The sequence below is a fragment of the Macrotis lagotis genome, chromosome 3 (assembly GCF_037893015.1).
Source record: "Macrotis lagotis isolate mMagLag1 chromosome 3, bilby.v1.9.chrom.fasta, whole genome shotgun sequence".
Lineage (NCBI taxonomy): Eukaryota > Metazoa > Chordata > Mammalia > Peramelemorphia > Peramelidae > Macrotis > Macrotis lagotis.
This window is the reverse complement of record NC_133660.1, coordinates 40,839,065-40,853,187: the sequence shown is the minus strand read 5'-3', so window position 1 is coordinate 40,853,187 and position 14,123 is coordinate 40,839,065. Positions and strand designations below refer to the sequence as shown.

Here is a 14,123-nt window from a genome sequence, read left to right as displayed (position 1 = left end):
AGAAAGTTAGTACTAATAGCTAGCTTCTAGGGCCTGGGTCTAGAACTGAAGTTTCATTTTCTTATTTGATACACATCAGATTTCTTTGGGAGAAGTGAAGGATTGGGGGGAAGGGGAGTTTTGCCTCCATGACCCTACAAACTGTCCCCACTCTTCTTTTCTGTGAAAAAAAAATGAAGGTAGTAGGAATTTGACTATAGAAAGCCATGTTAGGGTTTATCATTACCTGTGTGGAAAATGCTTGGACATTGATCAACTGTGGTTCAGAGAAGAATTGTCGGTCACTCACTCTCAGGGAAAAATGGCCTTTCCTAAAAAAAAAGAATCCAAAAAAAGAAAGAAAAACAAAAGTTGTAAACTTAGTTGCATTATACAAAAGTCAGGTTATATATTAAAGATTAGTTAAGGAATGAGTTGGGGAGAGGAGAGGGGAGGGGGTTGGGGAGAAGAGGACATGAAGACTTGAACTCCAAATCAGGAAATTCTCACTATCAGTGATGAGCAACAGGGGATTCATCTTAGGAAGTCACCTGGTCAGAGTAATTAAGTCAGTTGGTGCCGAAGTGCTGGGCACTTCTTGTTGATATGTGGTGAGATAGCCTTCCTGACTCTTAAGACCAATTCCTTGTCCATTAAGTCATTCTCATATACATACATATATACATGAATACAGATATGTGCATGTATGCACAGACATACTTATACACACACACCTATTTGTATATAATATTAGCCATCTCTAGGTGGAACAGTAAGGAGGGAAGAAAAAAAGGGGGAAAAAGAAAAGAAATATACATGATACCCTGTGATGGGTTTACTAAAAATTAAAGTAGGAGCCCTAAGATTACTCAGGATGAAGTGAAGACAAAAATATTGCCCACAACTAAACCTTTTGATCACATAGTACCCACATACATTCTGGTTTCCTATGTTAAGTTTCTAAAATTCATGAGGAGAATGTAATAGAATATTATTGTGTCATAAGAAATGAATAAATGGACAATTTCAGAGCAAACTGGCAAGGCTTCTCTCTGTAAACTGATGCAGAGAGAAGTGAGCGAAACTAGGAGAATAATTAAAGAGAAAATATAGCTTTCACAGATTTTAAAACTTTGATCAAAAACTGAAAAATAAGTTCAAGAGATTGAAAAGGATGCTTGTAATTCACCTCCTGATCGAGAAATGTTGGACTTAAAATGCAAAAAGAAAAATACATTTTAGATAGATTTTAAATATAGAATTTGTCAGATTATGCAAGGATATATTGAAGGGATTTGGGCATGGGATTTATTTGTTTTTAGTTTGTATGGAGGGGGAGGGACAGAAACAGATTAATAAAAAAGTACTGGCTACTTGAGTGATTAAGTCATTTTGACTATCATAAATACTTAAATTTAAAATAAAGGACATATGAAGAAAAACACTATCTACATTCACAGAAAGAAATGATAAATAATATGCATTGAATAATTTATTTATTTATGTGTATGTTTGTACACTCACAGACCTATACACACACACACACACACACACACACACCTATTTGTGTATAATACTACTAACCATCTATAGATGAGATGGGGGGAGGGAAGAAAAAAAGGAGGAAAAAGAAATTTACACAATTAAAATATATTTAAAAGGAACATATGTAACTATCTTTTTATTCTTTGTTATGAAAATGCCTTTTTAATTCTATAAATTAAACATCAGATACTTAATAATTGTCTAGCTGTGTGACCTTGGAAAAGTCACTTAACCACATTGCCTTAAATAAATAAAAATTAAAGAAAAAGAATTAGGTTCAAGTCTTGATCCTGCACTATCTTAATTTCTAGATTGGCACGAGTAACCCCTTTGCCTCAGATCTCAGTAGTAGAGAAGTTAGGAAGCTCTCTCGGATACTACTTCAATATGAAATCATTGTTTTACAAAGTAATTTAATGAAAAGGGAAGTGAGACAGCACTTCTGTAAGAGCCTGAGGTTTGGATAATCCTATGGGGATACTATTACTTTTGCACAGTTTCAGTGAAAATCCAAATAGGTGACATTCCATTTCTTGGAGAATTTACACACTATCAATTCTTTTTTTTTTAAGTTTTTTTTTAAATTTTTTTGTAAGGCAAGGCAAACGGGGTTAAGTGGCTTGCCCAAGGCCACACAGCTAGGTAATTAAGTGTTTGAGACCGGATTTGAACTAAGGTACTCCTGACTCCAGGGCCGGTCCTTTATCCACTGCGCCACCCAGCCGCCCCATACACTATCAATTCTTGGAGAATTTGTACACTATCATTTTCTTCCTCCTCCCATCTTCCTCCCTTCCACTTTGTATCCTTGTGTTATGATTTCTTGAGGAATATGAATTTTAGGAGCTGTAGAAGGGTAGCTCCTCCCAATGGAAGGAACACCAACATGGAGGACCCCAGCAGCAAAGTAGACTCATCCCAGAATTTAACAATGACTATATTAGTGGGTTACCTTTAATTTTAAAGTCAATCTCACTTTAACATAACAATATGACATGCTTGCTTTCATCTTTTAAAACATGACTTTACTAGATCATTCTTTTAAAACACGATTTTTCTAGATCATTCTTATTTCCACAACTTTCTTTTAATACCATCTTTGGTATGTGTTTTCTATTCTCAAAACTCATAATTACAAACTGAGAATAAGTATGCAAATGAGTATGCAAACAAAAAACTAAAGAATATAGACATGCAGGGGCAACCAGGTAGTCCAGTGGATAGAGGACCTGGAGTCAGGAGGACCTGAGTTCAAATCCAGTCTTAGACACTTCACTATTACCTAATTGTGTGACCTCAGGCAAGAAACTTAACCCCATCGCCTTAAATAAATAAATAAATAAATAAATAACATTTTAAAAATTTTTAAAAAAGAACCCAGGCATGCCTTTAGACCTGTGGTTCTCAACTTTTTTTGTTCTGTGAGCCCCATTCAATCAAAAAATATTTGTGAACCCCCAAGATAATTTAATATACAACTCATAATATTGTTTACAATTACTATTAGCTTAAAACACTCTTAAGAATTTATGAGACCAGGGGAGACTAGGTGGCGCAGTGGATAGAGCACCAGCCCTGGAGTCAGGAGTACCTTAGTTCAAATCTGGCCTCAGACACTTAATAATTACCTAGCTGTGTGGCCTTGGGCAAGCCACTTAACCCCATTGCCTTGCAAAAATCTAAAAAAGAATTTATGAGTCTAAATCCCTTGGACCATTGTCACAAAATCCCTGGGGCAAAGAAGATGAGAACAAAATCGAAATGATTGAAGTAATTGAAAAGAAAGACAGAGGAAGCACTGCTCTGGAGAATATCTGATGTGTTTTCCTAAGTTCTTTTTTTTTTCTTGAGTATTCGAACGAAAAAATTCTACAATGTAATTAGGAGAGAGTGAACACAAACAGTGTGGCAGCACATCACTGGCAGTCAGTAATTCATCATGAACGGCTTACGTGACTCAGTAGACAAATACAAGGAAATATGCAAAACAGGATATATGTAGGGAGTGGAGAGGTATGAAGTAAATGAAGGGAGTGAGATTTGTACAAATATTTCCAACAAAGAAATTGAAGAGAGGCTGGGTATTATTTACTGTACATATTATATTAGGGGACAACCATAATATAGCAGATAAGAGAGTTGGCCTAGGAAGCAAAAGACCTGGGTTCAAATTCTGTTGATAATATATACTGGGTGAGTGACCTTGTCATTTCACCACTTAGTATATCAGACAACTCTCAAGACTAGAAGCAACAAGCATTGATGAGCTCTTTACTTACCACGTTAATACTGAGCTAAGTATTGGGCAGAAAAAGAAAACTCAAAAATAGTTCCTACTCTCAGTCCATGACATTGGGAGCTCCTCAAGGATAGGGACTGGCATTGTTTTTCTTTGTATAACATGAACTCAGCAAGGGCCTGGGGACTTCATCCATGGCCCCTCTCTGGGTCTTTAAGACCTTTTCTCCCACACACATATGGAATGAATTTCCTTTTTTTTCACCTCTCTCTCATAGAATCCCTCGTTTTCTTTAAGGTAGAGTTCAAAATTAAAAATTTTAAAACAAAAGTCAAAAATTGTTTTTAACATGTAACTGGGGGAAAATAAAATAGGAAATTAATAATTTTTCAAAAGATGCAATTCAAGAACCACTTCTTAAATGCAGACTTTGCTGATTCTCCACCCCTCAAATGATAATGTCTTCTTTTATTAAACCTTTATTATGTCCTTTTGAATCTGCAGCAATTCTCCCCATAAAGGTGGTTGGTCTCCTTCAGCACTGAGGCATATTTATTACTCTTGCTATGATTACAATTAGCATTGAACAATTTTTTTTGAGGTTGTCAGTATTTTCAGGAATGAGCTAATACAAAAAGAAGACTCCATATTTCCCTACCTCCCAATCTGCCTGTTCCCTTTGTGGTGGACCTGGAATAGAAAATATTCATTCTGAGAGTAAGTGAATGTATACATAGAAATACCTAATCCTTTTTCTATGTCTTTAATTCCAAATGTCTATTTGCAGCTACAGGCAACTTAAAACAGTTGCACTATGAATGAAAAGCAGTGAGATGAATAATGGAAAGTAAGGACTAATCTAAATGATGAGATGTCCTTTCTTCCTTTTTTCCTTCCTTCCTTTCTTTTCTTTTCTTCCTTTCTTCCTCCCTCCATCCACTCTGCCCTTTCTTTATCCTTCTCTTGGTATACCTAATGAGAGAAATTATTGTGTTTTTTCTTTTGTATCATTACCTAATTATTGACTCAGATCCAAGGTTTGTTCTCTTTTCTGCTTTCTCATCAAGAAGCCATCCAGTGTGAAAAATCTTAGCCAAATTAAGCCAGGCTAAATATCTAATTGAATGCAGGGGCAACTAAGTGGCACAGTTGATAGAGCACTGGTCCTGGAGTCAGGAGGGCCTGAGTTCAAATCCAACCTTAGATGCTTAATAATTACCTAGCTGTGTGACCTTGGGCAAGTCACTTAACCCAATGCCTAACAAAAGTAAAAAAAAAATCTAATTGAATTCAGCAAAATAAATTCTAAATTTAGATTAAGAGATTAATTGGGTTAATTCCTGCTCATTGTGCTTACTCAGAATGATCTGGAAGAATGTGGATTATTTCTTTGGACAGTCAGGTAAAATAGAGACCAGTGATCCAAGTCCAGACATCAAGACCTTCATTGGAATATAGCCCCGACCCCTCATTGTAACATCAGGGGTCTTTGGCATTCTAGAGTGCCACTGACATCTTTTTCTTGTCAAACATACTAGCCTTATTAATAAAATAATTAAATTATCCAAAAGTTATGCCTATCAAACTTTTTAAATATCACATAATATTACAAAGGCTACAAGTAAGGATAAGTACTACTCACCAGTCCAACCTCATTACTGCTCATTGACCATTACTGCTCTGTCTCCAACCTAGGCCAGTTAACTCATTCTTAGTAAACTTAATGAAACTCTCATTCCCAGGAGCCCACCTCACTGATGTTGAATTGTGTGACGTCACCTGGCTGGCTTAGTGCAGTGAAGCTCTGAAGTCCCAGACTCAAAGAATCTATGAGCCTCAGCCTCCTGGCACTTAAGATTACAGACATGCACCACCATGCCTGGCCAGGTTTAATATAATTCTTAAAATATGCTTGGCTTCACCCAGTGCTAACATCAGCTTGCATTCCCAGGCCACTCACTGTCAGAGGTAGGAGGAGGAAGAGACCACCAAGAGTGTGCTGAATGACAGAGGAAATATGGATCCTCTGAAATATTAACCACACGTAATCCACAGACTCAATAATTAAGAGTTGACTGTACTTTCGGTTCTCATTTTTAATATTCTTGGAAATTAATCATTCCTATCAGAGCTAGTTCCATGATAAAATGATAAATAAATAAAATATTCACTCTAATAAATGAAGACAGAGCAGCTGGAACAGCTGTGTCTATGATAGATTCAGTTTCTATTGGACTTCACAGCTATGTAATTGTACTAGGAACTTTCCTGTCACATCCCAGAATTACCCATAATTATGTGATAAAGTGAAAATGTCTGTAACGGAAGCATATTTGCTGAGCAGTTACAGGGAGATGGTGGCAGTCAGCTGCAACTGCCTTATACTTTAGGCAAAAATCTATCATCCCAAAAAACTTAGAGACTAGAGTAAGGGAGGTGAGTTTAGGAGGAAGGAGAAAAAGAGAAGACAGGGAGGAAAGAGAACAGTCACATGTAAATCACCTGGACTTGTCTTTGCTGTGAACAAAACGTACTCTCTTCTGTTTCAAGTCTTCCCAGTTAAAATAATCAGCTGCACCCAAGGGGACCTCTTTTCCATTCACCAGAAGCACCAACTTGCCATTGGTGGGGATGTTGACAACATGGAACAAGAGGTCTTTGCCTCTGACTTCTCCAGCATGGGCATTCAGCAAGGAAAAATCCAGGGGCATCACCGAGCCGATCGCCAGGGCAAGGGAAGCATTCATCTGAAGGACAGGAGTATGGCTGCTGCCTGGAGAAAAACATCAAACTAACAATATTAGACATGGACATATTCCCAGTTTCTTCCTCACATAATCTATGCTTGGATGTTTATACAGAATGACCCTGGATGAAAATCTGGCTAGTGAACATGATGGGAAGGTCATATGGGTGATCAAAGGGCTGGACATCAGGAGTAATTAGTTTGAAACCTAACTCTTATGCTTTCTAGCTCTGGCCAGCTCACTTAACCTCTCTGGACCTCCTTTTTTTTCTGTACAACATGAAGGGTTTGGAATTCTATGCTGCTTTTTCTAGTCTTTAAAATCTATTCTCTTTTCCTCCTTAAAATATCTGAGTCTCTATCAAATTGCCTTCTGTGGGGGGTGGGGGAAGGGAAGCAAGATTAGAGGAAAAATTATAAAACTCAAAATAAATAAAATCTTTAAAGGGAAAAAAAATTCTCCTTTCTAATCTATTAAAAAAAATCTGAGTCTCCTTTTCTTCCTCTATAAGATGAAATATTTGGAATTGATGACCTCTAAGATCTAGCCTTCACTTGGAATAACTTGCAGGATATGATACTGAGTGAAGGGAGAAGAACAAAAAGACAATGTACACAGTAACAACAATGTTGTGAAATGATCAACCTTGATGGACGTATCTTCTCTCAGCAGTGCAGAGAGTTAGGACAACCATATTAGACTGGCTATGGACAATGTTATCACCATCCAGAGGAAGAAAAGCAAAACAAACACAAACAAACTCAACCCTTCAGAATCTGATACCTTAGAAAAATTATCTATATGCATCCTTTTCCCTTAATCTTAAATCCTCATACTAAAAATGATAAATCTGTAAACATGTTTGTCAAAAATATGTATGTATAATGCTAACCTGACTTTGCCACTGGAAGGAAATTTTGTAACTTCAAAATATACATGTGCATATAGATGAAAAAATAAATTAATAAAAAAAGATCTAGCCTTCAAATCTATGCTTCTTTTCCTAGTCTTTAAAATCAATGATCTTTTGTTCCTTAAAATCTCTGGGTCTCCTTTTCTTCCTCTATAAACTGAAGGATTCGGAATTGTTGACCTCTAAGATCTAGTTTTCAAATCTATGTTTCTTTTTCTAGCCTATAAAATCTATACTCCTATGATATGTGAAAATTTTAATCCAAGTCACCTGTTCATAAAGCCACGGCTCTTAACCTAGAGTCCATGAACATATTAAAAAATTTTAAATAATTATATTACAGTATAATTAGCAATATAATTAACATATTAGCAATATAATCACAGCTACATCACAAGGGACAACTTTGGAATGCTGAATTGTGGTGCGAAAATCTTTCTTTGTAATATTATGTAATATTAATTGGGTCATTTAAACATTATCTGAGAAGGGGTCCAAGGATCTCACCAGACTTGTCAAAGGGGTTGTTTGTGACTCAAAATAGTCTATGAACCTCTACATTAAGACTAAGAGGCAGGAAGAAATCTGATTGCAATCAAGAACAGAATTTTGAAAATCCGTGGTTTTGGTACAGATATATATGAGCAGCAAATCTTAATTAATCAATGTTTGGATTCAACTCTGTCTAACACCATAATTGTTAAGATGCAAAATAAACTTCTCAAATTCCCCCTCCCACTAGGAATCCCTGTAAGGGATGCTGCAATATAGGGATCACCATCCTCTCTCAAACTACAATACCTATAATACCCTGGTTCACAAAGGGTAGCTTTGGAATAGTGCATTTTGGTGAGAAATCTTATACTGTAAATCTATTCTAAAGTGCCAGGAGCATAGTAGTTACTTAAGGAATGCTTATTAATTGATGGGAATGTAATTAACTTTCACAGGATGATTTCACCACTATATGCTTAGAAGAGTAAGCTGAATACTCAATTACTATGGGATTTACAAATGGGAGAGCAATTTAGCCAAGAATGATAAAAATTAGCGACAATTACAAAATAACTTCAGAGATTGACTCATTTTAAAGTGTGATGTGTTCAAATGTCAGTTTTAATTTACATAAACTCTGACTTGATATTGTAAATCATTTATTCATGCATTTGGAGAGACTACTCTCCAGTTTCTCTAGGGCACTCATAAGGAAAAGGTCGACTTCTCAGTCTATTTCTTTCAGAAATGTGTACTTAACAGATTTTCCTTCATATCACATGTGCGTGCATTCTGTTCCCTATGTCGATACAATCACATGTACTACATACTGACACTTTGGGTTGCTGTAAATGGGTTATTATTTTCGCCTATCAAAAAAGTTTATGGCACACTGGCTCAGTGATCATCCTTTGCCAATATCCGCAAGAAGCTCTTTGTTTCCAAGCAACTCAAGATGCCCACACAAAAGTGGGAATACTGTAAGTGATATCTCTAACAAATGTTGCCTTTCCTGCTGACAACACAGCCTACCCATTGAGAAAGTCTAGGTGAATTCCCAAGACTGTCAGATGAGAATCCCTCAGCGGACACTCACCGTGACATGAGCCATTCTGAAGGTGGTCAGAAAAGCCGGGGGCACAGCTGGAAACACAAAGCCCACTCTTGAGAGACATGCCACGATCACAGAGATGGCACTGTTCCTCCTGGCTACACTCCAAACATCCCAGGGGACAGGCTGCAAGAACAGGAAACCATGAAGGCAGCCCCGTTAGACTTGTGATAGGGTCTATAGGGCTACCAAGTCTCCAGTCAAAACAGAAAAGAACTCCATGGCCAACATTAAGACACAGAAAATTAAACTGGAAATCAAATCAGAGATCAAACAAGATGAAACTTCATATCCCATAAAAATATACATTGAGCATTTCCTTCACAAGCTACATCTTAAGTCATGTGGATAATTTTGCTAGGCATGAGTAAACAAAAAGGGAACATAAAAAAAGCCCTGTCCTCAATGAGCTGTGTGTCTATCACACAGAAGAGCATAATGAATGATACTGTGCAGGTGGTATAAGTCTTTTATATTATTACTTATACAGCATTATATGTGTATTCATGTTTTTCAACATACATATGTACCTGGCTAATCTTCACTATTTGTAGACTCTATCTTTCTGGATTTGCTTATCAATTTTAATTTGCTTATCAATATAAATTTTAATTTAATTTAAATCAATTTATTGATTTAAGGGTCATTCATGGACATGTCCAGAGCAGCAAAGAAATCTAAGTCACCCAAGGTACATGTTCCTAGTTGAAATTAAATAAAAACGTCTTATTTTTTAAATTTAGTATTTTATTTGTCCCCAGTTAGATGTAAAAACCATTTTTTAACATTCATTTTTCTGGTTTGGGAGGATTTTTTGCAAGGCAGTGGAGTTAAATGACTTGCCCAGGGTCACACATTTAGGTGATTATTACATGTCTGAGGTCGAACTGGAACTCAGGTCCTCATGACTCCAAGGCCAGTGCTCTATCCACTGCACCACCTAATTGCCCCAACATTCATTTTAAAACTTTTGAGTTCTGGTGCAGTTATGGGGCATAATGGATAGAGCACTGACCCTGGAGTCCAGAGGACCTGAGTTCAAATTCTACTTCAGACACCTGATACTTACTAGTTGGGTGACCTTGGGCAAGTCACTTGACCTCAATGGCTCATCAAGAAACAAAAACAAAAACAATCTCTGAATTCTAATTCTCTTCCTCCCATCCTCCTCCTCATGACAACATAAGCAATTTGCTATAAGTTATAACCTATATTTTGTAACCATAAAAAAATATTGTCATAATAGTCATGCTGGATTTGTGCCTTCTTGTTTTCGTTCTCCTACTGTAGTTCAAGAGTCCTTATCAGTCTATTTAATGTCAAACTTCTCACATTTCTGCACTTTTTGTTAATGATTGGGGAATGGGGTTAGAGAGTGAGTAAAATGACGCCCAAGTATCTGACCTCTAGAGTGTTCCTAAGTACAAGAAAACTACGGTATGTCTTACAGAGAAAAAAAGTGTCCTAGGCAAGCTTCATTTGGTTATAAGTTAAAGTGCTGAGGCAATTTGCCAATCTATATATAAGGTTGTCAGAAAATACTAAAGCAAATGTGACCAGGGCCTTGTAGGAGCATAACCCTGAGTGTTTTCTCTAGAAGCAATAGTTTGGTATTCAGTATTCGCTAATTTAGTGTTCACAGCAATCTTACCGACCATAACTACAAGGAATGACAAATATTGACTATATACACACACATCCATAGAGAGATATAGATAAAAAGATATCTACATTGGATAACGAATTAAAACAAAAAGCAACTTATTTTACATCGTGAAAAAATCTTTACAAAGAGTTACAAAATAAATGACTGGATGAGGTCCAAGGGGGAAGTTATCATCAACCTTGGGAAATCAGAGAAAGCCACATGGAAATGACATTTGGTTTGAAATTTGAAGGTTAACTAGGAAAAACACTCCATATAAATTATATTTTTTCATTGGAGCTTTTTAAGACCTTTCAGGTATCCAAATATTTTTAAGATCTTTCAGGCATCTATTTAAATAATAACTGCAATGGGAGACTTTAGAGGATGGGGGGGGGCTGTAAAGCACATAATCACCCCTGCTTTGGACATTTAGATTGTGATGCATAGAGGGGGTAAACTTGGAAAATATTTTTTGGTTTGTGTTTCTTTTCATTAGACGTGGAAAAAAATGAGCTTGAAAAACACTCACTCACTTGAAGTGGAGAAGAAACAACTGAAATGATTTGGTTTTTTTGGTTTTAGTCAGAAGAACTCATATATTTGAAAAGGAATTTACAGTTTATGCTGTGAGTGGTTCAATTTCTATTCTGACAATTCTAGTCCCTTGACAATAGGATTGAATTTTACAATTCATCTCAACATCGTGCTTTCATTAGAGACCTTACTGAAGTCTTTCCGATCCATTATGCAATTAATTACTAGATTGAGTCTTTATAAGGTATCCAATCTGATAATTGATAAATTTGCATGGAAAGTTACCAGTTACTTTAGGTGATTCTCCAAAATTTCCCACTCTAGTATCTCAAAAAGTAGTAGTTCCCTGGGAATCAGCACCCAGAAAACCAATGTCTTCCTCCCAACTTTCACTTGCTCAGACAAGTCTCACCTTTGCATCTCTGTGTCCTGGTGTCTACATAATATCGCTGACCGCATTTCTGGGTACACTGGGCTTCAAGGAGGAGAAACGGTTCTTCACAGTGAGTGCATTCATGGGGACCCAGACACTCGAGACAATGATCACCACAGCCTAAGAAAGTCAAAAATGAAACAAAGTCTAATTTTTAAAAATGAACCATATTATTAATCCCCCAAAGAAAGAATCAAGATATAGCTGACCTACATGCCTACTTTTTTATATCTATAAAATCTTAGCCAGAATAACCTGGTTTGAGAAAGGTAGAGACAAGATTTCATTCCTTATATTCTCATATAGAGAACACACAATGACCCTGTCCCCATTATCTGTTGACTATAAAAATGATCAGATTAAAATTCTATCCTAAATATTTTCCCCTAATAAGATATGTTCCATAAATGTATAAAATATAATATATTATTTATAAGGTAATGTAAGATAATTGCTAATAAATAATTATGGAAGATGTAATAAATATATATGAATAATATAATGTAATGTAACATAATATACACTAACTTTGTTTGGTGATTCTCTTGTTATTAAATGCTGAGCAATACCCAAAATGTAAAGATCTGTATGTTCATCAAAAGCATGCCACTAGGGGGGCAGCTAGGTGGTGCAGCAAATAGAGCACCTGTCCTGGAGTCAGGAGGACCTGAGTTCAAATTCAGTCTCAGTCACTTAATAATTACCTAGCTGTGTGACCTTGAGCAAGTCACTTAACCCCATTTGTCTTGCCAAAAAAAAAAGGCATGCCACTGACCTAGGGTCGAGGGCAGAAATAAAATATAAGATGGATTCTATAAAGGTGATGAGATTCTCCAGGTGCTCCTGTTCTTGAATGAAAATGTATTGATTGTTTTAAGCCCAAGAACAATGCCTCATCAATAATATAACATGTCTGTAATCTCTCTCTCTCTCTCTCTCTCTCTCTCTCTCTCTCTCTCTCTCTCTCTCTCTCTCTCACACACACACACACACACACACACACACAGACACCAAGTCTATCTCACAGAGAACACATCAAATAGATGAAGTATTTCTATTGTTGAGAGTGTGAAAGACAGTACATAAAGCCAGTCCACAATACATATAGATTTTGCTGTTCACTTATTTGCTGCTCAACTATTTTTGACCAGCTCTTTGTGACTTCATTTGTGCTCATTTTTTTTTTTGAAATGGTTTTCCATTTCCTTCTCTAGCTTATTTTACAGATGAGGAAACTAGGGTAAGCAAGGTTAAGTGACTTGTCCAGAGTCACACAGCTAGTGTCTGAAGTCAGATTTGAACTCAGAAACATAAGTCTTCCTGACTACTGAACCAGTACTGTGTCCACTGCACCACCTAGCTGCCTCCACATATAATTTAGACATAACAAATAGATAATGCGCCAAGCCCAAACTTGAACAACTCAGAAAATATTCCTTTAATGCCCCCAAGCCTCTAAAACAGACTCATTTTTAACATCAATATTTTTCCAAAGATGGTTTAAGCATGATCGTCATGGAAGAGAGTCTCTGGGGAATTAAAATATCGGGGTTTACCCAAAGGGAAAAGAGGGTGAATATGAGTAGGCTACAATTCCTTACCAGTTGTGTATTATACTAGAAAAAATATGGAAGGCAGGAAGCAGAGGTGGCTAGAGCTCATGTTCATATGGCTAAAGTAAGGGATAATTAATGGTATATAGATACTACATTGATAAATAAATTCTATGTGACCCCTCCTCCCCAGAACCTTAAGTGGCCCCCAAGTAGAAGATTTATAGGAAGTTATACAGAAGAGCTACAAAGAATGAGAAAGTATGGATGGGGAGAAATGTAACACAGTAAAAAAACATATCAATCTATCAAAGTATATAGTATTAGTTCTCCATCCAATATCCATTTTAGAATTATCTACCACATGTCTTTGTTCAGGTTTGAGGACTATGCAAAAAAACCCCATACATTTCCTGAACTCAAAGAGTTTGATCTCTAATATTTTCAAAGGGATGATCATCAAACTAGACCCTAAAGGCTAGAACTGATGATCATATCAGATTTTAGATAGAATTGTTATAGCTAGAGGGCAGCTAAGTGGCACAGTGGATAGAGCACTGCCCTGGAATCAAGAGGACCTGAGTTCAAATATGACCTCAGACACTTAGCTGTGTGATCTCAGGCAAGTCACTTAACCTCATTGCCTTGCAAAAATTAAATTTAAAAAAATTTTTTAAATTGTTATAGCTACACAGCTGACTTTCTTATAGCATCCCTGGCACATAAATCTTTACTAACTCCTCTCATTAACAGGTGCACTGTGGATGGCACCCAGAGAACCTGATCTCATGATCTTTTTAATTCCTTACTATTTTTGGCATTTTATGAGCAATGTAAAATATAAGAAAGCCACTAGCTTTGATGGACATTGGGTATCTTTGGTCTTAGTGGTATTTACTTGAAGATGAAAGAAGAACAGGAAAGAT

The 14,123-nt window shown here is 36.5% G+C and overlaps 1 protein-coding gene across 1 annotated transcript in view; it reads right to left on the bottom strand.

Moving 5' to 3' along the window:
• Positions 1 to 14,123, bottom strand: part of FRAS1 (Fraser extracellular matrix complex subunit 1) — a 502,816-nt gene that overhangs the window by 175,867 nt on the left and 312,826 nt on the right. The window contains exons 25-28 of the mRNA XM_074231550.1: positions 11,624 to 11,764; positions 9,015 to 9,155; positions 6,266 to 6,536; positions 227 to 311 (exon numbers count right to left, since the gene is read on the bottom strand). Of these exons, the coding sequence (XP_074087651.1) occupies positions 227 to 311; positions 6,266 to 6,536; positions 9,015 to 9,155; positions 11,624 to 11,764 (638 nt within the window). The remainder of the gene's footprint in view (positions 1 to 226; positions 312 to 6,265; positions 6,537 to 9,014; positions 9,156 to 11,623; positions 11,765 to 14,123) is intronic.